General features: G+C 40.1%; 2 protein-coding genes across 4 annotated transcripts; one reads left to right on the top strand and one right to left on the bottom strand.

Moving 5' to 3' along the window:
- Positions 1-2,866: 2,866 nt before the first annotated feature.
- On the bottom strand, positions 2,867-7,295 carry RPL24 (ribosomal protein L24). Its single transcript, XM_030475957.1, has 6 exons — positions 6,816-7,295; positions 6,606-6,681; positions 5,199-5,309; positions 4,033-4,169; positions 3,556-3,619; positions 2,867-2,997 (listed from the first exon to the last, which is right to left on the bottom strand). Exons 1-6 carry the CDS (start codon positions 6,818-6,820, stop codon positions 2,917-2,919), a joined length of 474 nt encoding a protein of 157 aa, XP_030331817.1. The 5' UTR covers positions 6,821-7,295; the 3' UTR covers positions 2,867-2,916.
- CEP97 (centrosomal protein 97) lies at positions 6,939-23,931 on the top strand. Of its 3 annotated transcripts, none has more exons than XM_030475950.1 (11): positions 6,939-7,223; positions 10,485-10,627; positions 11,934-12,092; positions 12,475-12,576; positions 13,201-13,314; positions 14,626-14,792; positions 16,061-16,225; positions 17,883-18,013; positions 18,576-19,332; positions 20,408-20,483; positions 21,537-23,931. In XM_030475950.1, exons 1-11 carry the CDS (start codon positions 7,169-7,171, stop codon positions 22,251-22,253), a joined length of 2,586 nt encoding a protein of 861 aa, XP_030331810.1. In that variant the 5' UTR covers positions 6,939-7,168; the 3' UTR covers positions 22,254-23,931. The 3 variants fall into 3 exon arrangements, with proteins under 3 accessions (XP_030331810.1, XP_030331811.1, XP_030331812.1); XM_030475952.1 differs by lacking the exon at positions 6,939-7,223 and adding an exon at positions 7,632-7,755; XM_030475951.1 differs by lacking the exon at positions 11,934-12,092 and having other exon boundaries at positions 7,143-7,223.
- The last annotated feature ends 1,387 nt before the right edge of the window (positions 23,932-25,318 follow it).

Raw genomic sequence — 25,318 nt, 5'->3', positions numbered from 1 at the left:
GACCGGGCAAAGGAGAGGCCGAGCGGATGGCTATGGGCGGCCATCTTAGAGCCGGGCAAAGCCTGTGAGGGCGGGTACGGCCATGGCAGGAAGAGGCAGAGCTGTTAATACCTTTACAGCGCTAGCTCCGAAACAAGCAGCCTCACTTCAAGATCGCGTCGGAAGTAGGAGATACGAGAAAATTAGAAGTGTGACTTCACATTGTAGCATGAGAACTTCTCTCAGGAGCAGCACAACCGGTAACAGCCACACCGGTGTGGCCGAGTGGCACAACAGTACATCTCAGTGCGTTGAATGTGCTCTTTTTTGATTTGTAAAATGGAAGAAAGAAAATCTTTCGAACATCAGCTGCTGTTTTTCCCTGTCCGAATTCCGACCTGATTTTATTTTACACCCGTAACTAGACACGAGTCGCAGGATGCCTGCACCCAGGCAGGAGCATAGTCAGCAGCAACCTTTCCACTGTGCTTAGTACTTGCAAGACGGTATCTGGAGTACTGCAGTCCCCCCTTAAATACAAAGGTACTGACTGGATGGAGGAGTCCAGCAGAAGGCCACAAAAGCTGTCAGGGATGAGAGCATGAGGGATGAAGTGAGACTGAGAGACAGGCCTCTTCAGCCTTAAAAACGGAAGGTTTTGTGAGGACCTTGCTGCTGTCCACAGCTACGTCACCAGAGGTTACAGAGATGGTGGAGGCAAACTCTTATCACAGTTACATAGCTGTTGGCAACAGGCACAGGTTAGAACATGTGAAATTAAGGGGGTTTTATCTTTGCTCTTAAATTGTGGTGGTTGTCAAATACTAGAACAGGTTGCCCTAAGAGGTTGTGGAACCTCTGTCTTTGGAGTTGTTCATGGCTCAGCTGGATACTCAGCTGAGCGACCTGATCTGAGTAGACATACTTTGAGGAAGGAGTTGCACTAGGTGAACTCTGGAGATCTTTTGCAACTTTAATTATTATGTGCATCTATGAAAAATTTAACTGTTCCATTTTTTGTGATAAATATTTAATTAGGGGATCAATTGCCTTGCATTAGGTAAACACAAGGACTTTATTAATTTCAGTGTGAATTCATAGCATTACGCCTGCGTTTGAGCTGAACAACGTGCAGTTACACCAGGCAGCCAACGTTAACACCCTGCTCTGAAGAGCCTGCCTCATAGCTTGTGAGAGGACTAACCTGATGGACTGTTATTCTTTACTGTGTCTCACCATATCAGTCAGAACTCACGAATAAAGAGCAAGGAAGAGTAATCTTAAGAGTATTTCTATGCAGTAACACCAGGCAGCCAAAGCCTGCAAATCTCAAAGCATTAACATACACTGACTTACTAATCTGTCACAGCTGACAATTCCTATATATCATTAATGCTATTTCAAGAAGATTGTTTGTAAAAACTCATCTTCCCTTTCAGCTTTTTAACTGAAAACTTTCACAAGCATGCATGCCATGTACCGTGTGTTTTATACAAGACACTGCTACAATCAGGATTTTATATAATTGTCACCAGCATAGGTAACTTTCAGTGTTTTCAGCCTTCAGTTTTAAATTATTAAAAAGTATTTATTAAAAATCCATTTCCCTATAACAATGAGCAATTTTCCTTCCCTTTTCTCCACCTCCAGTTTCAAGTTTAAAAGCCTTCAATTTAATTCTGAACCTGAGTAGCTCCTTTTTTTTTTTTAAACAGCAAAAAGCATAATTGGAAGATAATTGTGCAAATGCCACTAATGTAATCAAACTCGGTCCATTTTAAATGGGTTGCAACCTTCATCCGGGCCCAGGTCTATTTTACTAATAAACCTAAACCAAAGTATCATATAACTCAAAATATAACCCATAACCCTAAGTGCCCATTACAGCCATTGTGTTTTTGAAGCCCAAAGGAACTACAGGAAGCAAAACTATGAATCAGTCGGCTCCTTTCTTGACTACTGTAGGAAGATAACAAAGCAAGCCCTTAAAGCTCTTTAAAGCCAAGATGCACTAAGATATGCATGAATAAACTGAGAAGTAGCTGATCCAAAAAAAAAAAAAAAAAAAAGAGGTGGGTTGTTTTCTCCTGTGTGTTCAGTAGGTCGGAGGCCATTGCTGTGCCACAGCAATTACTGTCCCTCAAAACTACAGCAAAGTTTGGGCACACTAAGTAGTGTAAGTGCTAAAGCAGAGATACATACTTCATGTGAAAAACCTAAGAAATGGCCACTCCCTTGAGGGGTGGGGAATTACTAAGGCTATCTGCATTCACAAAGTTAAATATGAGCCTAAATAGGCCTGAAGTAATTGTATACCATCAGCTGCATTTGAAGCTCATTCAACCTTCACAGATGTCATTTTCCTGACAACAGCTTCTAGCAATCCACCATTTTGTTACTTCCTGACCCAGGAGGTGCATCTGAACCTTTGCACTTGACAGCTGTGCAGTCTGTGAAACCACCAATTCCCTTTTTTCAATCTATTCCTTCTCCAACCCTCCACAACATCTTGCTACGTGTGTTTCAAAACGCAAGAAGTGTGTTAGCCTTTCCAAGTCACAAATGGTACTGCTTCACATCCCCTTTAGTTGGTATCTCTGAGCTTAGAAACCACTTCTTATGCCATTTGTCATAGATGTAGATTAACTTGTACTTATGTGCCATTTTGTCCTTTAGGCAAGAACAGCTTCTCATACATCAGCTCTAGCTTCCCTGCCACCTGAGTTATTCATTAAAGACTTAGGAAATGTGTGCTAGTACAACAGATTGTCTAAGAAACCCAGGTGTTTTATGGCAACGTCTTCCAGTCTGCAAAACCAGACATGGTTATTTCACACATGAATTCTCTTCAGTATATCTCACACAGTTGAAGAGAACATGGCACAAGTTATGAACGTTAGTCAGATATTTATTCAGCACGACTAACAGTTTGGCAAATTAGCGCTTTCCACCAACACGGGGAGCAGAAACCTTGACTGGTTTCACAATCTTCTGCTTAGGTGCTGCCTTTGTAGGAGCCTGTAGTAAAAAAAGAGAAAAAGGAGCAATTTACATGCAGTCCTGTAAGCGTCCCTGTGTATTTAAGATTCTTGACAGCAATTTGGCAATTTAAATCAGAGCAGATCAGAATTACAATCTATCAGATTATAATCCTGTTAACAGATGGTTACACACATACCACTGTAAGCCTACAACATGTACAACACCAACATATTGTATTAATAAGTAATAATTAAATAGATGCTAGCTTTTATCAATATATTGTTACCAAGTTACTATACAGTGAAGACATCACTTCCAGACAAGTTTTTAGCTATCAAAAATCTCTGACATATGGTCAGAGAGGTTTTTTTTGCTGTAATATTTACGTGTTCTGTAAAAAAAGTTCATTCTATTAAGCTGTTTGGCTATGTTTATCTGTAGTACAAAAGTTTAGTCAAAGTGCTTCCAGGTCAAAACAGATGAAAAATGCTTCTTCCAAACACAAACAGGCATTTCCAATTAAGTGCTGCACGAGAATGTTGTGTAACACGGCCTGTTCCATTTCATGATTTCTGTCCACTTATTGCATCTTACCTTTGCAGCAGAAACAGCCGTTTTCTTGGTTGCCTGCTTCGCCTTCTTGGCTTCTTTTGCAGCCCTGTTAATGCACAGAAAAAGATGACAACCGTCCATCTATGCCAGTCACCGTTTCTTTGTCTCAGCACTGTAAGAACTCCCCAGGATCAAAAAAGGAATGTACTGTATCAGGTTTATCCTCTGCATTCAGTACCCTCTAGGGAGACTACTTCAGAGAGAGAGCAGAACTGTGACAAAAGTGGTATTTTCACAAAGGGAGAGGGCAAGAAGAGACCCTTCTCTGCTGCTACTATCTCTTGCTGAGACTACTCAGTATTACCTCCACATATATTGATTAAAAACCAAACAATCAAACAAACAAGGCATAAGAAAGGTTCAAAAACATGGAGCTCATCTAGGGTATAGCTCTTGTATGAAAAGCATTAATAATCTTTGAAAAGCCTGGGATAGCTCCATTTATCTGTGATTTCTCACCTAATAGCTTGTTCCCTCTGTGCCTTTCGTACTTCAGGCTTCTGATTTCGCTTAGCCATAATCTCAGCTAAAGACGCACCAGTGATGGCTCTCTGAAACTTCACAGCACGACGCGTGCGCTTCTTTTGTATCTCTTCCTAAAATGGCAGAAGATGAAGACAATTAGTATCACAAGATATTAAATAAAAGGCTAAAGACAATTACAGAAACAAGCTACTATTAAGATTGAAGCTATTATAAAACTGTATACAGAAGGAGAATTTTACTCCTTACTTTGGAGATAACAGATTTCTTGATTTGCCAAAGAAGATGAAGAGCTAAAAAAGAACAATGTATTCTCCTTTGCAATGTATATTTAAAAAAAAAGAAAAAAATAAGGGGGGGGAGGGAGAGGAGCAGGTGGATAAAGTCCACTTTGATGGAATCTTCTGAAAGGAAGATGCTTCCCACCTGTTTCTAGTGGGATCACAGTGCTGGGCAGCAGTGAAAGCCATCGAGCATCAACCTTCCTTCTCCAAACAAACTGGTAAAAACATTGACTTGTAACACATACGTAAGCCTTTCTAAATGCTCTTTTGCGGTGCAAGCTTAAACAAGAGAACAAGAGCACTGAATACACCTCATGCTACGTGCCTTATTTATCTTTTCATGCAATGACAACTACATAGGAAAGACCCCCTACTAAGTTACAGCGTGAAGTTTTCAAGAAAGGTATGTGAAAAGTTCCCCCACCCTTTAACCTCCTAATCAGGTCTCTATGCTATTACCATTGAGGAAGCTTACAAGTCCCAACTTTCAGAAAGTCTACATACTGAATAGCATTACCTGCCTTCTCTAAAACTACATTATTTTTTTTTTAAACATACACCATTCATACAATTGTTAAGATCTACTGAGCCTACTGTGGTTCCAAGTGGTCCCTTGAAGAAGTGACACAATACATATACAATGCTTTTGCCATAGTGGTTCCCTTTCAAACATAAAGCACATTATAAAGTCACGTAAATGCACTCCCATTTTCACCACTATTGGCCAGTCTTCATCCTGGTTATAAGGGTCATGCCTCTGCTACAGACCAGCATACCACATTACCTCTATTCTAACAGACCAGTAACCAAAGCTTTTGGTGGGAAACTTTAGAGCACCATTAGCTTGTGTATACTTACTGACTGTCCTTTCTTGTGTTTCCGCCTGTACAGAACAGTCCAGTTGATTTGGCGGGGGTTTCTCTTGGAAAGGAATGCAGACTCACATTTTGCATTCAAGAACTGAAAAACCTGGGAAGGCAAAGTACCGTATGCGCTTTGTTTCTGTGAAAGACATCATCACAGTTTATGATAACAGATGAAGTAATTCATCGATTCGGTGCTTTTCAACAGCGATGCTTTTGTGTTTCTTTACACAATTAAATATTTTAACCATAATTGGGAAATAAAAGTTTGGAATTTTGTTCTGTTTATCAAACTGATGTCTTTTGGCATTCTGAAGCAGCTTAGTTTTCCTGAGGAAAGCTGGCATCTGCTTCTGCACTGTCTTCTAGGCACAGCATGAATAGCCAAATCACACATAGAATCATAAAATGGTTAGGGTTGGAAGGGACCTTAAGATCAACTAGTTCCAACCCCCCCGCCACAGGCAGGGACGCCTCACACTAGACCACGTTGCCCAAGACTCTGTCCAGCCTGGCCTTGAACACTGCCAGGGATTTATCACTTCTTTGGGCAACCTGTTCCAGTGCCTCACATCATACTTTCAAATGTTTGTCCTCAAATAACTATGTATTTCCTGTACCTGTGAGTCAAAACTTGGCCTAAGGAACAGACAGTGACTATACCCCACCAAATTCTTTCTTGCCGAGAATAGCAGGCTGATTTGTTATTAACTATACAATTCAAAACACCTAATTCCCAGGAGAGCACCTGAAAATTTAGTCTATTTACTTAGCTGTCATTTCCCAGGAGATTCTGTACAGCAAGACATACAGCAAGACAAGCACTAGGATATCCAAAACCCAAACTCTCTCTTTGTAGGTATGAATAGTGTATTTGTGTTTCTGACAGCCCTCATCTGTGCAAGATATGAAAGCCTGAAAGGGCTCTCCTCCCTACTTAATCCCAATAATTTGTACCCAACTTATTTGCAAGTACAGTTGTTTGCTTCAGCAAACAGCGCTAAATGTGGTATGTCCAAATAACATCTCCTCCAGAACTTTGGTACCTTAGACCAGATACTTGAAGACACCCTTCCCAAACCACAGCGTAAAACCCGACTCAAAAATCCCATGCTTCAGCACAAGCACGGTTCTCCCGCGAACCAGGTCTGACGGCAGTCGTGACACCTAGACATTGACGGATGCTACAGCAACGCCACAGGACACCCCGGGCAACACTAAGTTCCCCGCTCCGCGCTAACTGCGAAGCCTTCGCCTCCCCTAGCACCGCACCGGCCCCTCTATCAGGCCTAGCACCCTCCCTCTTCCCATGGCCCGCTCCTGCTCGGCCCTGCCGCCCAGCACCACGACTGCCTCCTCCCGGCGGCGCCCTCCCGGCCTTCCCGCCCGCTGCCGGCCTCACCTTGCCGTCGGTGCGGGCATAACGGCGCCCATGGCCAGGGTAGATCTTGTACCCGCTGAAACTGCACAGCTCGACCCTGCGTAGGAGAGAAGAGTTAGGGGAGATCGCGGGTTAGCCCGGGTGGAAGGCGCGGCCCTCCGGCGGCCTCTCCGCGGCAGATGGCTGCGGATGGCCCCGGATGGGGCGGCCGGGAGCCGCCACAGCTCTTACTTCATGATGGCAACAGCTCCGACGCGGGCGGCGGCCGACAAGAAGAGGAAGACAGGATGACGTGAAACGGCGTTCCGTGCGCCGCGCGCTGCACGCCGGGACGGCCACCCCCCTGCAAGGCCTGACGGGAGCGGGGCAGTCAGCGGTCCCCGGCTGGAAGAGCGGGTAGGGGGCTGTGCTGGGCGCTCACGCCGCCCGGATTTCCACTAGCCGGTTAAAATCCTGCCGGGCGGCTCCATACCCGGGACTTTTTGCCTTACCGAGTGTAAAAGACACATCATTCCCATTGCGGAGTGAGGCAGCCAATCGGCGTCTCGATCTCGTTTCCCTGGCGGCGTTGGCAAGTGGGAAGTATGGCGGCGACAGGGGTTACGGCGAGGACTGAGACTGTCTCACCGGCTGGAGGGGGTAAGGGCAGCCTCGGAAGCAGTGACCCTAGAGGGGGCTGCGCGGCCGGATTGCAGGCGCTGGTGGCCGTCCGGGCGTTGCGGCAGCGGGGGTTGGTTTGGGTCTCCGTTGTGTGCTGCCGAGGGGCGGGGGCGCGCAGCGCACCCTGGGTGATGTAGTGCGGGCAGGGCCGTGCGCGGGGCTCGGGCTAAAATCTCCCAAAGACCCTGCGGACTGTGCAGTGGCGGGTACGGGCTTGGCTGAAGACGAGCTGGGGGGACGGAGGTCGGGGGTGGCTCGCTGTCCCCCTCGTCGCTCTCCGCGCTCTTCCACGCTTTTGGCTGGCACCTGAAGTCCCCAGTGGGGGCTGGAAGCGGCCAGGACAGCGAGGTGCGAGAAGAGCAGCGCTTAGGTCAGCCCGTCTTGAGGAGTGGAGGTAGTCGCCTGATAGTGGGTTTCGCTCTGGGCATGGCCGGGGGTGGCGCGGAGAGGGGCTGTCCGAACCGATGAGGCCCGGGCCCCGAGAAGGGATTTGCCCTCAGCCTTGTAGAAGGTAGGTCAGGAGTTGAAATAAGGCCCCTTTTTCCTACAGTGGAGGGCAGAGAGGTCTTGCAGTTTCTTGCTTTCTGCCTCTGCCTGAAAGGATGGTGCATTATAATAACACAAGTCTGGCTTTGAAAGCTCAGTGAGTGAGCAGAGGCCTGAATAAAAGTTGTGAGCTTCTGAGATCTGTTAATGCATCTAGCAGCCAAACGAGTAACAAGCAATTTTGAAATATTTTCTTGGCTACTGAGAGCCTATTAGAAAACCTCATTCCCAAAGTATTATACCAGTGAGGCTTTATAGTATGAAATTGTATTACCTTTCTTAAGATACATATGTATATAGTTCACACTGTATACTGAATAGTCATGCTTAAGCAAACAAAGTAAAGCACCCTGCTCATTGTAAGGACAGGTGCCCCTGAAACACGGAAATTTGCTTCTCTGAATCTTAAAAGGTGCCCACAAAGGTTAAAGGATACCCCCAGACAACCAAGATAGTGCCAGCATCCTAGCTTCTCTAACACCTCTTTGAAACCCTCCCGTTGTCTGACATTGTAGATAAGTAACTATAGCAAGACTGACTCCAAGGATGTCTAGATCAATAGAGAAACAGGTGGATAATGATGCCATAGAAATATAGTTTCTTTGCAAATGGTTGTGTGTGGGTGTTAAGTAGCATTTAGTCAAATCTCGTACCTGAATGCTTGAAAGGTATAAGAACCATATGTAGAACCATATTCAAGGTGATCCAGTTTGAATGGGACACCTCACATGCATGAATAAAAGGATTACGCATGCAATTCTGTACTGTGGGTCCTAGCTTCTCTCTGCAGTTGTCGTGGGCCAGTTGTGAATTTTCATAACAAGCCCTTGGATAAATGGGCAGATGCAAAATTTCTCTCTTTCGTTAAAGCGACCAAGTGGTGGCAGAGGTGGCTACTTCATTGAAAAACATGCAGTACCTTCTCTCTAAATATGCAAACACAGGAGTGTGACTGTTTCTGGTACTGTGGGCTCTGCATTGCTGCTCTTCTGAGCTCTTTGGTGGCTGGAAGCAATGAAAGTGTGATAAATGTCAGAGATTCTTCTTAGAAAAGTATAATCTGTAGTTGACAAAGTGGTACTCCAAAAATGTTTGTCTGCATCCATAGCATAATTAAACCCTAAAAGACTGCAAGCTATAAGAATATTAATAGATAGTGCCTGTTCGGGTAAGGACACTATTCTGGAACGTGCTGCTGAAAAAGGCAGCATTATTTACTGAGCTGATAGTAAGAGAAGGGCAAGCACTAAAATGGTGTGTGTAAAACTCAGCAGAGGCTTAATGTATGAAAATTATTGCTAGCAGGTGTCACTGTAGGTACTCAGTGATTCAAGTTCCCTGTAGATGGCAATTTTTGTTTTCCTTTTAACTTTATATAGTAACAGGTTTTGCATGGAACACCTTAATTTTGTGTTCCTATGGTTAAATGATATGCTAGCCTATTTACAATTTGCTCCTGCCCAAATGTCACCAGTACTGTAGTATGGCATATGCATGGGTTCTTTGTTCTGGCTTTTTGCTAGGTACTTTGCTGGAATATGGGACATTTAGCCTATTGATACAATTTGGGGACACAAGCATTAAAATCGCAAGGTGATATGCACTCAAGGATTTAGCCAGTGAAGTCCTGGAGTGGAATCTTTGGCTCCGAATTAGACATATTCCCTATCCAATAAGTTAAGGTAGTTAAATACTTAGGATTAGGTATTTGCAGCAGCCAAACTGCTAAAAAAGAGCACGTCTTAAAATACCTGTTAGGAAGTTTTAAAGGGAGGGTTGAACCTTAAGTTTGTTTCTTCTCTGAAGTTTAAACATCCAACTTCAGACAACAGAGAGGTGTCACTTTTGGTTTCACAGGCTGAAACTTCTTCGAGTTGGCATCTGGAGTGCACTTTATTTAAAAAAAAAAAAGGCTAATAATAATTTTCCTTTGAAATACATAGTGAGAGGAAAGAAAAACCTGCAGGTTTTTATTCACTGGTCTAGCTCTTTGAGGACTTGTTCATGATAAGGCTGGTTTTTTTTTCCTCTGACTGAGGACCATCGCATAGGTATTTCACATTTACAAGTTAAGTGCCCTAATCTTCAAATACTTCAGGAGGGTGTTTGATGGTACTCTGCAGAAAGGTTAAGTTTGCATCCTCATCAGGTTTCCGCACATTCTGCTTGGTGAAAGGATGGATGCTGCTTACCCTTTTTTCAGACCCATCCCAACACTGGATTTTTCTGTTCTTTGTGCAGTGTGATCCTACGAATGTGGGCTAGACGTGTTCTGGGTTTGCCTAAAAGCAGGAATTCGGATAGAGTGCCTACACATAGCTAGGTAGTTGTAAAACTGCTTAGAACTTGAAAGCTTTGAAGAATTTAAAGATCAAGATTCACACCTTTAAATTTAGCTACTGAAATGTTGCTCTGCTTCCCACTTCGGAGGATCTGTTACTGGCTTTCCCAGAATTCTTTATTGGGATGGAGCCTGGGATGTATATCTTTCAGTAACTGTATCAGTTAGTCTGCTGTGTTTTGGGTGAAGTAATTTGCTTCAGTTTTACATGGAAAAGGAAGTGAATTTGTATTTGCAAATTAGCTGCATGCATTATAAACCAAATCTGTTTATCTTGCTTTGCTTTTCCTGTACATGTTCTCATACATAAAGTCTTGACTTTGGGTCTTTTTTTTTTTAATTTTTCTTCTAAGGTTTGGTAGTCAACTGGTCAGGTCAAGGATTGCAGAAACTGGGTCCAACATTACCCTGTGATGCTGATACTCACACTCTGATTCTGGACAAAAACCAGATAATTAAATTAGAACACTTGGAGAAATGCAGGAATTTGATGCAGGTCAGTGTTACTTGATTTGAATTTGCTATGAAATAACGGTGCTGTGTTGTTAATTAAAATACTTCTGCTTCAAGGCCATATTATGCAATTAAAAGGTAGCAGTTACTGTCTTCATACGAGAATAAATGGTGGCTTACTAAAATAGAAAGCTTTGTTTTCAGCATAGCTCTACAGTTGATAGTGGGAGAGGCTGTCACCTAGGTAACTAAAAAATGAACTAAATAAATCTGAATTGGGGGTGGTGGTGTCACTTGGAGAAGTCTCTGATAACTCAAATTTTGATACTTCTCAGCTTTGTGACCTTAAAAATAACTATCTTTCCTCTGTGTAATTGTAAACATGCAGACATACATACAGGACTCTCCATTTGGGTTTCAGAATTCTTCACAAAGGAATCTGACTGCTAGCCTTAATTTACAAGAATTAAAAAAAAAAAAAAAAAAAAAGCCATGTGGTTTAGGCTAAAATAGAAATAGCAAATAAATAAATAAAAAAAAGTGAAGTGGCAAGGATCTGTGTAGTCTTGCGAATGTATCTATCCATGTAGGCCCTGTTGTTGCTAGTGTATATCCTGAATTTTAAGACTAGCAGCAGTCCATGTAAGTTCACGAGAGTATTAGTGATAACAATGTTATGCCTGTGCATGGTGTTTGCAAAAATCAGAATATTAATCTCTCTGGCAAAGCTGTATAAGTCTATATTAATTATCACAAAGTGACTTCAGATAGACCAGAAGTCACCTAATAGCTTCTAGAGACAAGCTAAACTGACATAGGAGAAGTGGGGTTTGTTGCTACAACAAACCTTCACCAGTCTGCCATCTTGGTGGTTGTTATTAATGTGGATGTCTAGTCAGGATTTATCCTTTAAAAAGTTTGTGATTTACAGTCCTGTTAGCACAGAACACTTTTGAGAATCATATCGAATGCATTTTGTCCTCTGCCATATTGACAGCAAGTATGATTTTACACCAGGAATGGTGTAACAATTTGCGCAGTGATCTGGTAATTCTGATTTTGAAATCTTACATTCATCCGACATGATTCCTCATTTATTCTCCTTTATTTAGCTATTGCTAGGAGAATTTCCTCTAAGGTTTACAGAGTGGGTTGTGAAGACTACTTTCTTTGATCAGTAATTTATTTCCGGCTCTTGCAATTGTCTGTGTTGTTTGCTTGAAAATGGAATATGTAGACTGAAGAAGTTCCTGGTAGACTAAATTTTTAACCACTAAAAATAAAAGCCTATTCTCTCTGTGCAGTTAAATAGTTTAAACTGTTTCTTTTATTTGTGTGTCAATCTGCAGCTCTCTGTAGCCAACAATCGATTGGTGCGAATGATGGGCGTAGCAAAACTGACTAATCTCCGGGTGCTAAACTTGCCTCATAATAGTATAGGGTATGTGGAAGGGCTGAAGGATTTGGTGCACCTAGAATGGCTGAACTTGGCAGGAAATAACCTTAAGGTAAAGTATTTAGTCTTTTGCAGTTTTTAGAATCTAGTGTTGTAGAAATTTGGAAAATGTTATGAAGAATTCTGGATGTTTCTGGTTTTGATTGGAAAAAATGTTGACATTTTGCATCTACTGGTTTATGAAATAGAAAAGGACAGCTTTTGGACAAGAATTGTCTAGGAACAAAATGAAAGGTTTGATATAAAAATTAAAGAGAATTGGGAAATAGTCCCCCAAATAGGAAAAAATTATTGTCTTTAAAATGAAACTGTAAAAACACAGTTTTCGTTTTGGGTTACTTATCTGGTGGTTTTTAGCTTTGAAAATAATTTATAATTGTTCTTTAATGACCAAGAGAGAGTTACTGTGAGTAATTGACTTCTTTTTTTTGTAGGCCATTGAACAGATCAATTCCTGTCTGTCTCTTCAGCATCTTGATTTGTCAGACAACAACATAGCTCAATTAGGCGATCTCTCCAAGCTGAAGTTGCTGAAGGTAGGTGCTATTTTATCTCTGGGTTTGTTACATTCTTTGCATGAAGAAATTTGCTATGAAAATTGCTGCCTTTTAAAGCATTCATTATTCACTATTTAAAGCATTCATTAAACACTAATTCTTAAAGCATTTTAATTAATCACTATAATTTCTAGAAGGAAGCATGTAAAAATTCTTTTCTTGTTTTCAAGTTGCAGGAACTGAGGCAATGGGTTGGTTGGTTTTGGGCTTGGGTTTTTTTTTTTTTTTCTATAATCACTCTAATGATTTTGGTAAAGATAACAAGGTGATATCTCGTTCATAGCTCTTGGTTCTCTTGTCTCATGCCATGAATCAAGACAAAACATAATGTTAACTCTTTCAGCACAAACACTGTAGAGAAAAATGTTTCCAATTATTTTTTTTTTCTAACTGTGACTATTCTTCTGTATTTTGGAATGAGAAGTTTTTTCTCCCATTATGTGAAGCATAAAAAATCAGTTTTCTCTTGCTAGAATAAACAAAAATAATTTTGATGATACCAGAAAGCCTTAATTGTAGTTCTTTTGTGTTTATTGTGCAGATATTGCCTGAACAAAAACTACGATCAAACATACATTTCATCACCATATTTTTATTTTTCAGACTCTGTTGCTACATGGAAATATTATAACTTCACTTCGCACTGCCCCTGTTTGTGTACCTCAGAATCTGACTGTTTTTTCGCTGGCAGAAAATGAAATCAGAGACTTAAATGAGGTAAGATATAGAAGATATCACCTTGCCTTTAGGTAGGCTGAAACCAGGTAGTGTGATAATTCTTTTGAGGATGTAACTGAAAATGAGCTCTCTCTTCTGAAACAACCCATGTTGATAGAAGTAACTTTTAATAGTTTATATGTAATAACTATGCTAACATTAGCTGCCTTTTAATTTTAAAATTTATGCTGTAAAGAAAATTTGCCTTTTTTCTTTTGTGCTTTTATATTATTCAAGGATGTCAGATACTTTAAGGAATAAATTCACATAGGGCTTTTCATGATTGAAGATTGAAAGCTGAGCTGATTAACTGCTGCAGATTAACTGCAGCTGCTGTGTTTAGAATGGGTGTTTGAAATGCTCTTGTTGCAACTGAACAATTTTGGGCCCGTGTCTTATTTTATCTATTTCTCAAACGCTGTATGAGAGAAACAAAAATTCTGCCTGTGATTTTTGTCTTTATTGTTTTGTTTTGTATGGGGTTTTTTTTGGGTTGGGTGTGGGGGTTTTTTTTTGGGGGAGGGGGTGTTTTGTTGTTGTTTTTTGTTTGTTTGGTTTGGTTTTGGTTTTTTTTTAGTATAAGTAGCAGCCAAAACTGTCAGTTGGACTTCCATGCTGGAAGAAAAGTCTTGTTTTGGTAATACATCTCCTTTTCAAAACATGACAGTGTTTCTCCAGCTTTTAACCTTGCCATTTTTTTGGTCAAACTCTGAATGCCTGTTGCAGTAGCCTGGAATGATGGAAATAATACACTTTTCTATACATAAAGCCCCATTCCCAGGTTTTAAGAGAAGCTCAGGCTTTCCGAGGGCTATAGTACTTAAAGGAGAATTAATGGGGAAATGGCAGTAATTGATAGAAGGTCCTTTGAAGATCATAGAATCCTAGAATGGTTTGGGTTGGAAGGGGCCTTAAAGATCATCTAGTTCCAACCCTCCTGCCATGGGCAGGGACACCTTCCACTAGACCAGGTTGCTCCAAGCCCCATCCAACCTGGCCTTGAACACTGCCAGGGATGGGGCAGCCACAGCTTCTCTGAGCAACCTGTTCCAGTGTCTCACCACCCTCACAGTGAAGAATTTCTTCAGTGTATCTCATCTAAATCTCTTCCAGTTTAAAGCCACTGTTCCTTGTCCTGTCGCTACATGCCCTTGTAAAGAGATGTTCGTGTTTAAAAAGGGAATGTGATTTTCAGAGTATTTGTAATTATGTTGTTTTGTGTAAGGTGTCTGGCTGTTACGAGGAGAAATGTGGTACGTTCTGTAGCATTTAATGGTTCTGCACAGTTAAAAAATGTCTTGTTCTCTCAAGGTTTCTTTCCTGACCTCTCTCCGTCAATTGGAACAGTTGTCAATTATGAACAATCCTTGTGTGATGGCCACACCTTCTATCCCTGGCTTTGACTACAGGCCGTATATTGTCAGCTGGTGTCTGAACCTTAAAGTTCTAGATGGATATGTGATTTCTCAGAAGGAAAGGTGATCTAATAGTATTAAGTCTATAAAATTATTGAATAAAGTTTGGCTCAACTGAAATAACATTTTTATGTAATAAAAAAATGGGAAAGTGCTAATGATTTGAAATTCTCTTTGTATTGCTGAAGGCTATATGAGATACAGGCCAATGAAATTATAGCAAAAGCTACAATGTTTCATCTGTTACACTGGAATTATTATGTAAGATCTCATGTTTATTTAAGTAGAGGTGTAAAGTTAAGCTTTTGTTTTGTTACTCAACTCACAGTAGTACTTTTACAGAGCAAAACTATGGCAGCAATTTATCAATGGTCTGCTACCCCTTCTAAGCTTACAGCCTCTTTGACTTTGCAGAATGAGACAATAGGTAGATGTGAAAGTATTATCTTGGGGGAAGCTCAAACATGCCCTTTTATAAAGGGCCTGATGTGCATATGCATTTCTAGGCTTGACACTTTTTGTATCAATTAGTCGAATATTACTTAGCTCGGATCACTTGTTACTGTAATCATTGTGGTCATTGTATCACTATATCTGTGGGACAATAGAGACGTCTTCTTGAAGTTCTTGACATCAGAACAGTCCAAGCATAAATATTATCCAATATAAGCACAGTCCAATTCTAGTCCAACACGTTAACATATTCCAGGACATTAATGTCTTCTTTTTTTTGCCTGTTACTAAAATAAAAAGCTGCCTTTTTGGTCAGAGTTAAACCAGTTCTGTTTCAGTTTCACCATAACATATTATGACTTTCTCAGAAAGATGCCTGTAAGAATTCTAGATTTATTTTTTCATGACTAATCGGATTTTCTGTATTAAGTGTATTATTATATATAGATCTATTAAATGTTCTAGGACTGAAGAGCATTTAATTTAAAAGCAGGGTTCAGTTGTGGAATACTTTCAGCAAGATACGCTCTCTGTGCCTATTCTGAATGTTTGTGTGAACTTTTGTGTGAAAGCTTTGCTGATAAATTCATTGACGCAAACATGTTTTCAGTGCTTGAAGACTACACACAGATAAAGCAGAGACTGCACAGTTTTGGTCAGTTGTTTGTCTGTTTGTTTCATCAATGCTTATTTAAGGGAATACTTGTTCATTATCCTGCTAATGAAATTCTCAGTTTCTCTGGGCACTGTTTATGTTCTAAGTTTTGATTAGATTTGTAGATTAGTGTTTAAGTACCCACTAGAAGAACAGTAATCAAAGGAGACTTAGGGAGTTTATGCCATACATTAATGGTGACTGTTTTCCCACTTCATAACAGTTTGAAAGCAGAATGGCTCTACAGTCAAGGTAAAGGAAGATCATACCGACCTGGGCAGCATGTTCAGCTAGTCCAGTACTTGGCTACTGTTTGTCCTCTTATATCCACATATGGTCTCCAGACTGAAGAGGATGCCAAACTGGAAAAAATACTGAGTAAGCAAAGGTGAGAACTTCTTGTTTCCCTCTTGTTAGAGAGTGTAAGTGAGAATGTAATGATATGTCCTATGTTTTATATATAATAAGATTTCTATTCAAAACAACAGTGAGGGCTCTGGAGATAAGAAGAGTAATGGCAGTATAGGATGTGTCCTGGAGGGGAATGAGAGGCAAGACTGCAGCAGCAGGAGTGTTTCTTGCTTGCTGAGCCATCTAGGGGCAAATTCTCTATATTTTTTCAGTCTGTTCTCTGTAGGACACTGAAGATGATTTGTGTTATTTTAACCACAGTCCTATCTACTGAGAGGTTTTTTTTCCTCACGGAGAAAGTAAGGAAAACCTCAGAGCTTAGATTAATTTTAGTTTTAAATGAAGACTATTGTGGTAAACTGGTTTATTAGCCACTTCTTTTGTTAGTGTGTTCTTTCTTGGTTTTAAAGTTAAGGTTGTTCTTTGAGAGACACTGTTCCCAGTGGTGCACATCACGATACCTGTATCTAACACCTCAGGTCTGCCAGCAGAGGCCTCTGTAGAGCCTGTTCGTTCTGCCAGCAGTAGCTGTCCTGCTAAGGTCTATGCAAGTAGACAAGGTGGTGCACTTTCCTCTTATGAAAAGGTTATGAAATTGGGATTAGGCAGAAAACAATAATACAGGTATCCCAGTTCCCCAGGACCTATTGACAAAGCTTTTTTGCAGAAAGATCAGAGCAGAAGGCCCAGCTCAAAGGAGTAGACCATGTAAGTTGCACAGTGGGAGTAGGAAGCTGGGCAACAGAAGTGTTGTGGTAAGCAGAAAGGTGGTATCTCATCAAAAGGGCTGGAAACCTGGGAGGATCTGGAAGGAGCTACTACATGCTTTTTTAGTGTAGATTGATCTCCAAGAGGAAATTATAGAACTATTGGGGGTATTTCAGAGGAGAAGGTACAATAAAAGCATATTGACACTGAAATTTCCAGCTAAGTGCTCTGACATTCACATGATGTTTCTGGGGAGAATTCAGAAAGCTGATTTGCAAAATAGAATTCTTTAAAAATTAAAACAACCCTAACAAACAAATAAAAATTCCCTCACCAGAAAACAACCCCCCAAAATCCCTAGTACATAAACAGATATAGTATGCACACACATGTGATTTACAAGGCAGTTTGTCTTTCTGACATCTACCTCATGATCTTTGAATTTAGCTGGACTGAAACAACCCGTATTTTTTCTCAGTTTGTAGGAGATGATGTTTGTGTCAATGCTGATTTGTATTAGGATTTTGTCCCTTTGGTAACAGGGACACCCTTTCCCTGATTCGGTCATTTTCAAATGTAAAAGACACTCCCTCCAGTCCTCAAACTCCTCTATACATACAAGCATAATGTATCCTGCAGCAGACAGTTAAAATATCAGAATATATATAGTCAGAATTGCATGTTGTATTTTTCTTCTTTTTTTAATATATGTACATGTAATGAAGAAAAGGGGCTGGAGGAAAGAGAACAGGAGCAGTCTGTGCGATCACTGCTTTGTGAGTAGTAGGACTCTGCATAACTAGCCTCTTGTTTAGAATAGTTTGATCACTTGTTTTCTTTAAAGTAGTTGAAAGTTTCGTTTAGATGTTTTCTGTACCCCAAAACTTTAAAAGAAATATAAAAATCTGTTGGAACTCTGTGCTTAGGCTCCACCAGAGGCAGTTGATGCATCAAAACCAAAATGAAGGACCACCTACATCTACTCCCAACAAAACACCACCAGCCACTCATGAACACAGCAGTCCAGCCCAGCTACCACAGATAGTTCTTGAAAGGGGTAAGAAGCTAATCTGCACCTGTGAGCTAACCTGTCAAAAAAAATTTATTTTTTTTTTTTTTTGGTAACATAGATAACTAGAGAGAATTTCAGAACAAAGCCCTGTTATTAGTCTATTGATTTTTTTTTTTTTTTTTTTTTTTTTTTTTTGGAGACTTTCAATTAAAGTTATACTTTGTCTTGTAAAAATTCATGTTTATTCATGTCTTGAATGTCTTTCACCTAATAATCTTACTAGACTGTTAGTAAGTTTGTTAGGTAAAAAACACAACCCAATAAACTAAAGAGTTATTACTTTGTTGCATCTAATAAAAGTGTAACTTCTTGGAGAGGGGAGCCAGTTTGTGCAATTTACTATACCCAGTATTTGCAAAGTTTGTGGGTGTTACTGTGATAAGCAGTTATTGTCCTTCTTATACAGAAATAATGCTTACCACTACTGGCACTTTAGATCTTACACACTTGGGTTCTAACTATCTAAACCAAATTGTGAATCCCTGTGAATTAAATTATGTTATTGAAATACTATGACACTTTTGAATACGGCTTTCTGCCTATCTAGAACCTATGGTCCAGAAGAATTCTTGGGTTGGACCAAGTGCAAACGATGATCATTCCTATGCAGTAAAGAACACTTCTCTTCTCGAAAGAAGTTTTCACAAGGAGCTATACCTCGAAGATATACAGACTGGTGAAGACAAACTAAACAGCAGCCTTTTATCATCAGAGTCTACTTTCATGCCAGTTGCTTCAGGATTGTCTCCAGTGTCTCCTACTTCAGACCTGAAGCTAGATGGAATCAATCTGGGCTTAGAAGATGATGATAATACGGTGATTGAATGTGTGAAGGATGTTGATAGCGGAGAAACAACTAACAAGCAAGAAGCTTCATGTATTACAAGAGAGCGCTCCAACAGAGCAGTGGGAAGTGTGGAGACTCAAGAGAATATCAAAGAGAGTATTCTGTTGCCTTCTCCTAATCCAGTAACAGATAGCCTTACTGCTAATACTAGCAACTGTTCAGCATCCTCTGGAGACCAAGTTCTACTTAGTCACCCCAGCACCTCAGGAGGTGCTGAATCGGGAGTTACAAATCTCTGTCCTGACCAGATGACAGGAGAAAGTTCTCATTCGTTAGCTGATGTTGATCAAAGTGCAGCTGAACTGCAAAGAATGACTAAAGCAGCTACCAAGCTTCAAGCCTGCTGGAGAGGATTTTACACAAGGAACTACCATGTCCAAGCCAAGGAAGTACGCTATGAAATTCGACTAAACAGAATGCAGGAGCACATCATTTGCTTAACTGATGAAATAGAAAAGTAAGTTGTGGTCATGCTGTGTATTTTCAAATCTGAATGGATATAACTACTGTTCGAGGATATTTCAGAACAGGTATAAATGGGTCTTGATATAACTACTCACAGTAGAACCTAGCATCAGTAATATAGAACTGTGATTACAGTAGAGGATCGCTTCCTGTAAGAAAAGCACAGTTATGCACATAGCTGTTCATATTCTCAAAGTGCCTTCTATGAGTGGGTTGGGTTAGAATGCATTTTTTTTCTATTCCTCTATTAGTAGGCCTTGCAAGTTTCACTGCATAACCAAAATAGAATTTGCTAAGTGTGATGATTTTTTTCTTTTTACTTGTCTCCTAGCAATTACAGTCTATAAATGAAGTGTCCATATTGAGAGTCATTGCTGTGTTACTGCTGAAAAGAAGAATTCTCTCTGCCCTGCATGATACAATTTTAAAATGTGATTCTATGCTTGATTCTGGTTCCTTTTTTCTTTTATTTTTTTTTTTTTTTCTGTTTTTCTGTGAAACCACGTTTGGAGGAGGTCCAAAGTTCCTCCATTTGTAAGATACAGATTGCAGATTTGGTTAATATCTCTCTGGGTCAGCACAGAAATTGACAGTCTGATAGACTCGTTTTCTTTACTATCACAAGCCACAAAAGTTCTGTGAATCAAGTTGAGCCTGTGAACTTCTAGAAACTCCCAGCGCTTACACATCATACCTGTATCCAAGTGGTATCATTTAGGGAGAACATAATTTGAAATTAAGGAGCACTATTTCTTATGGAGGTTTTGTGCAGGAAAACATAAAAAGCTCTGGTTCAGTTTACAAAAATGCACTTAAAGTATTGGCAAGTCAATAAATGTGCTGCAGCAAAAGGAAGCAGAATCTTAACATAACTCTGAAAAAGAAACTTGAAGTCAGCAGCTGGATATTGATGACAAGCCAGACTGCAGTAATGTCTTAATGTTAGGCTCTGTTGTATCTTTCAAGAGTGCAGCTATGTAAGTAGGCATTTTTATGTATTCTTGTTTATCTTGTTGCTGAAATATTGCTTATTTAAGCTGCATAAATTTGAATGTGTGTTCTTGCAGACTGAGAAAAGAAAAAGAGGAAGACAAGATTCAGAGGCTTGTACAGGAGGAAGCTGTCAGATTTCTTTGGAACCAGGTAGAGAGTTTTAGTCCTCTTATTTTTCTGCTTACATATGAATTTGAAAAGCATTATTTCATACTGTAGATCCTGAAGAGGTAGTCAATATGGTTCATTTTTTCCAGTGATAACTTGGGTGGCTTATTGGAATCTAATTGCTGTGTTGTTTGCTATATGGTATTCTGGGGGAAAATAACATTCAGAAGTATTAGTGCTGGAACACTAGTTTTGTTACAGAAGGCTAAATTATAGCCTTGTGTGAGGAGGAGAACAAAATGCAAGGGAAGCTAAACAAATGTAGCAGAAATGTGAAGAGTGATGTGACTGCTGGATGCCCAAGGTAATGAAATGGTGTCAAGCTATGTCGTTTGTGAGCAACTAATTTGTAAATTAGAAAGGTTATTAATACATCTTCTAATAAGCTATTATTTCAAATATAAGACTATTAAGCATGTTTTTTATCATTAAGGTTCCCCATCCTTTCTGTTTTTAAGAGCAGATTCCTTTTTCTTCAGGTTCTTGAAATGGGAGGCTTTTGTGCTCTGTCAGTGTTGGGTATCTAGGGTTAAAACCCGTTTTTTTAACAATGGGAAGACCTCATAGCAGCCTTCCAGTATCTGAAGGGGGCCTACAGGGGTGCCGGAGAGGTACTTTTCATCAGGGACTATAGCGATAGGACAAGGGGTAATAGGTTCAAACTTAAACAGGGGACATTTAGGTTAGATATAAGGAAGAAGTTCTTAACTGTGAGGGTAGTGAGGCACTGGAACAGGTTGCCCAAAGAACTGGTAAAGGCTCCAACCTGGCAGTGTTCAAGGCCAGGTTGGACAGAGCCTTGGATGGCATGGTCTAAGGTGAGGCATCCCTGCCCATGGCAGGTGGGGTTGGAACTAGATGATCTTAAGGTCCTTTCCAACCCAAACCATCCTATGATTCTATATTTTCGCTGAAGGTATAGTTCACTTAGTCTTAAATCTTATACTACTTTGTTGCTGGTTGCAAGAAATACTCTAAAAATCAAAATACTTTCTTAGTTGCATTTCATAATGAATTTCTCTCTATACTTTACAGGTTAAATCCCTTCAACAATGGCAGCTTTCAGTGACACAAAATTTAGGTGACACTTGGCAACCTGGGATCCCATCAGCCAGTACTTTCTGTCCATCTGAACCATCTATTCAATCATCCACACTTGAGCAAGAAACCACACCAGATGTTAGTTCTGCTTGGTTAGTTCCAGCTAATGACGTTCTTCAGGAGAAGTCTTTTTCGCAGTTCCCAGATTCTGGTTTTCATTCTTCTGCAGCTGATCAGACTCATACTGGTGACTTGTGTAGCTCTGAAAAGAGTTTAACAGAAGGGACTGAGAGCTCTCTTTCAGTGGACACTGTCAAACAATGTGGCAATTCTGTTTCAGCATATTCTTCAGACGTAGAGGATGGCCATGGGGAATGTGGGCAAAGTAAAGAGAGCTCTACTAGTGAGCAGGACAACAGACTAATACAAGAGTATTTGAAATCTGTTCAGCAGCTGGAAGAGGCTGAGGGAGAGACAAATTGCAATGATGAAACAGAGGATAGATGGCTACAAATCACTGTTCCAGCAGAAAGCCAAGATTCTTCATCTGACACTCTCTTTACAGATCTCCCCCAAGATACATCTTCCCCTGTCCAAGGTGAAATCAGTCAGACACCAGACAGCTGCAAAATGAATTCAGGAATAGTAGAAGGGAAACAAACAGACTGCGATTCTTCGTTTCAGATGCTGCATGTTGGAATAGCTGTATAATAAGCTCAGTTTCACAAAGGACTAAGGATTCCATTTCACTTTCCTTTCTTTTTCTCATTTGTGCAAAACTTATTTTTTGTGTGCTGTTTCAGATTTTGATTCATGTTATTAATTTATGTTTTAATTAGTATTTTATTAGTGTTGCTGAGGACTGACACTAACTATGCTAACCTGAAATCAGCAAAGCTCTCAGTGACAATCATTATGCACTTTATTTTCAAACATAAAACTGGTATCCTAATAACTGGCTTCCATTAAATTAATTCTGAAGGTTGGGGGTGGGGGTGGTGTTTCCTGTGAATTCACTTCAGTGAATGTGTTAATAAGTCTTTGAATTTTTTCCTAAGTACAGGATTGAGTTCTTACTTTGCAAAGAGGAGCAAACAAAATAGGAAGAAACAGTCAATGGAGTTACTATAGGCACTGTGTGTGTGTATGGATACAACTTTATGATAAAGATGGAAGCGGTTGCTGTTCAGGCTTCTTTTGACTTTAGCAAGAGTAGTTTGGTCAGCGTTTCAAAGATGCATTACATGAAACAAGTGTCCAAGTCAGTGACTTCTTTTTGTCACTTAATTGAAGCTGCTGGCTTCAATTGGGTCATTTACATACGTACTGAAACAAGGATTACAGGAGTGAGACCTTGGGGACCTTTGCCCTGGGGTTGAATTTCCCTGCTTTCTCAGGTAAGACTCAAAGTGGAACCAGTAGCAGCCTTTGCTAAATAAGGAATTTCAAAAGGGCATGTGATTTGTGAACATCATATCCGAGACTGCACTGCTGGGTTACAGTAGCAGACTTAATGGCATATGTTTTGCTTCCACAAGGATGCTAATGTCATTGTGGGATTTGGATCCGCATGGCTTTCAAGACACTAGTGTGTTTAATGGATCACAACTACTTCTATCTACAGGTATAAATATTAGAAGCAAATGCCATGGCTTAAAACTATTTCTTGACATCTATGTTAGGTTTTCTGTTTGTTATTTCTCTGTATTTCCATTATTTGATATTGTAATTAGATGTGGATAAAAAGCTGTGTTTCTTCCCTATTGGCAAATGCGCCAAGTTACCTAGGTTATGCTTTCCACTTAAACACTGGGCAAAGCAATAGGGTTTGTACCTTGCCTAGCCATTGCTATCTTGGTTTTGGTTTTGTTTTAATGGAAAAAGATCAGGTATCTCAGTGTACCACATAAGTGGCAAGGAAAATCTGTTTTGCCATGTAATTTGTGATGGGCACTAGTAAAATAAAAGGTGATGTTGCGATTTCTAGGGGTCAGTTCAGTTTGCTAATACCGCATTTTGCAATGTGTACTGGAAGGCCAGTGTTTCAGTAGTTTGCTAATATTCACTTCTTTGATATAAAGGCACATGCATATTCTAATTCTCTGAATCCACAGGTTAGCTTCTGGTGCTATGGTGTCATTAAAATGAACTAGTGCTGTTTTCAAGTGACTTTTATGGCCACGTTGCTATGTAAAGTAACTTAATTTTTGTAAAAGCTTTGATTGCTTGTCTATTCTAGGTTCTGAGCTGAAATTTACCACTACTCAGGAGTTTGGCTTAAGGCCTCAAAATAGCCTTTATTTAGAATGTAAATAGTGTATTGGACTTGTACCAACCATCTGACAAGTGGTGAAGTTCACCTTGGAAGAATAAAGCTTGCATTTGTATATAGAGTAGCCATCATCTCTTTTTCCCCATCCGCAAAAAGAATAAGTTCTAGAGCACTGACTTCCCAAAAGAGCTGTCACTGCAGTCAAGCTGACATTTGACTGTACCTTGTGTAAGTGTTTAAGAAAAACAAACAACTGAGCTGGTAGAGTCTTAGTGTGCTATAGTTCTAACTCAGTCGAGTTACAACATGTTTGTAGCATAACCATATTCATAATTAGATCTTAGAGCATGCGTGTGCTTGTGTATTAAAAGTGGTACAGGTGCATTAATGTATCACAACATCTAAATAACTGTTCAAAGAAGCGTGTCGTCTACACGATCATACCCTTGTCCTCTGAAGGTTCTCAGCTTGGAGGGAGAACTCAGCTTGGAGAGAGAAATCTGCCATGCTTGGAGATGTCTGCAGTTCATAGGATTTGGCTCAAAAAAAATAATCTCATGTAAACCTTTAAGGAGGCTTTCTTTGGATTTTGAGAGAGAAATTATTTCTGCCTGTGAAACAGGCCTCTTTGGAGGCAGTGGTCGAGTGTAATAAAACAGCAAGTTCTCTTTTGTGGCAGAGTGCTCTATTAGCACGTGCAAGACCTGGGAGAAACTAGACCACTGTCTGGATAAAAATATTTCACTTGCTAAGGACAGTGAGGGACCATGTATATTTTGCTATTTTGTATATTGTTGGTTTTGCTGCAGAATTAGAAAGAGGAGACACAACTTTAATTTTGGAGGTGTCAAAGGGGGAAAACTTGGTGAAACTTAATTTTTCATGGAAGCCCTAGATGTTTCTTGACATTTCCTCTTTTGTTAGGGCGTGCATACGCAAACACAAGATGACTTTTTATAACTGAAGACTAAGTCAACTGTTGGCTTTTTTTAACTTGTAACCTACATATCCAAAAGTTATTTTTATAAAAGTACAGCGAAGTGTATACCAACATATAATCAGCTTTATCGTACTCCGTTGGGGAAACTGTGCAATATGATTTTCTGATGTTCTGAAATCTTGAATGTGTAGAAGATGAGTTGCCTAAATATACAGAAATCACAAAGAATGATGAAGTTTGGTAGTAGTTTTAACAGGATTAAATGTAATTAGTTTATATATACACAAAACATTTTCATCCTGACCGTTAAAATACATTCAGGGAAAGATATAATGGGAGATACAGTGAAAGAACGAGGAATCAAACTGGATGGGTACTTAAAAATGGCTTTTTTTTTTTTTTTTTTTAGTTCCAGTCTGTTTTGAGCTCTCGAATTGTGATATGGAAATATCATAGTTTAATATGTGGCTTAACACTTACTCTTCTTTGTCTGTGTAAGTTTACTTAATCTAGGTATGTGTTACTGTTTTACCTGGATAGGGATGCACAGCTCCCGTTGGAGAT

The sequence above is a fragment of the Strigops habroptila genome, chromosome 2 (assembly GCF_004027225.2).
Source record: "Strigops habroptila isolate Jane chromosome 2, bStrHab1.2.pri, whole genome shotgun sequence".
In the NCBI taxonomy this organism is placed as follows: Eukaryota; Metazoa; Chordata; class Aves; order Psittaciformes; family Psittacidae; genus Strigops; species Strigops habroptila.
Note: the sequence above shows the minus strand (reverse complement) of the source record. Positions and strands in the feature narration are given on the sequence as shown.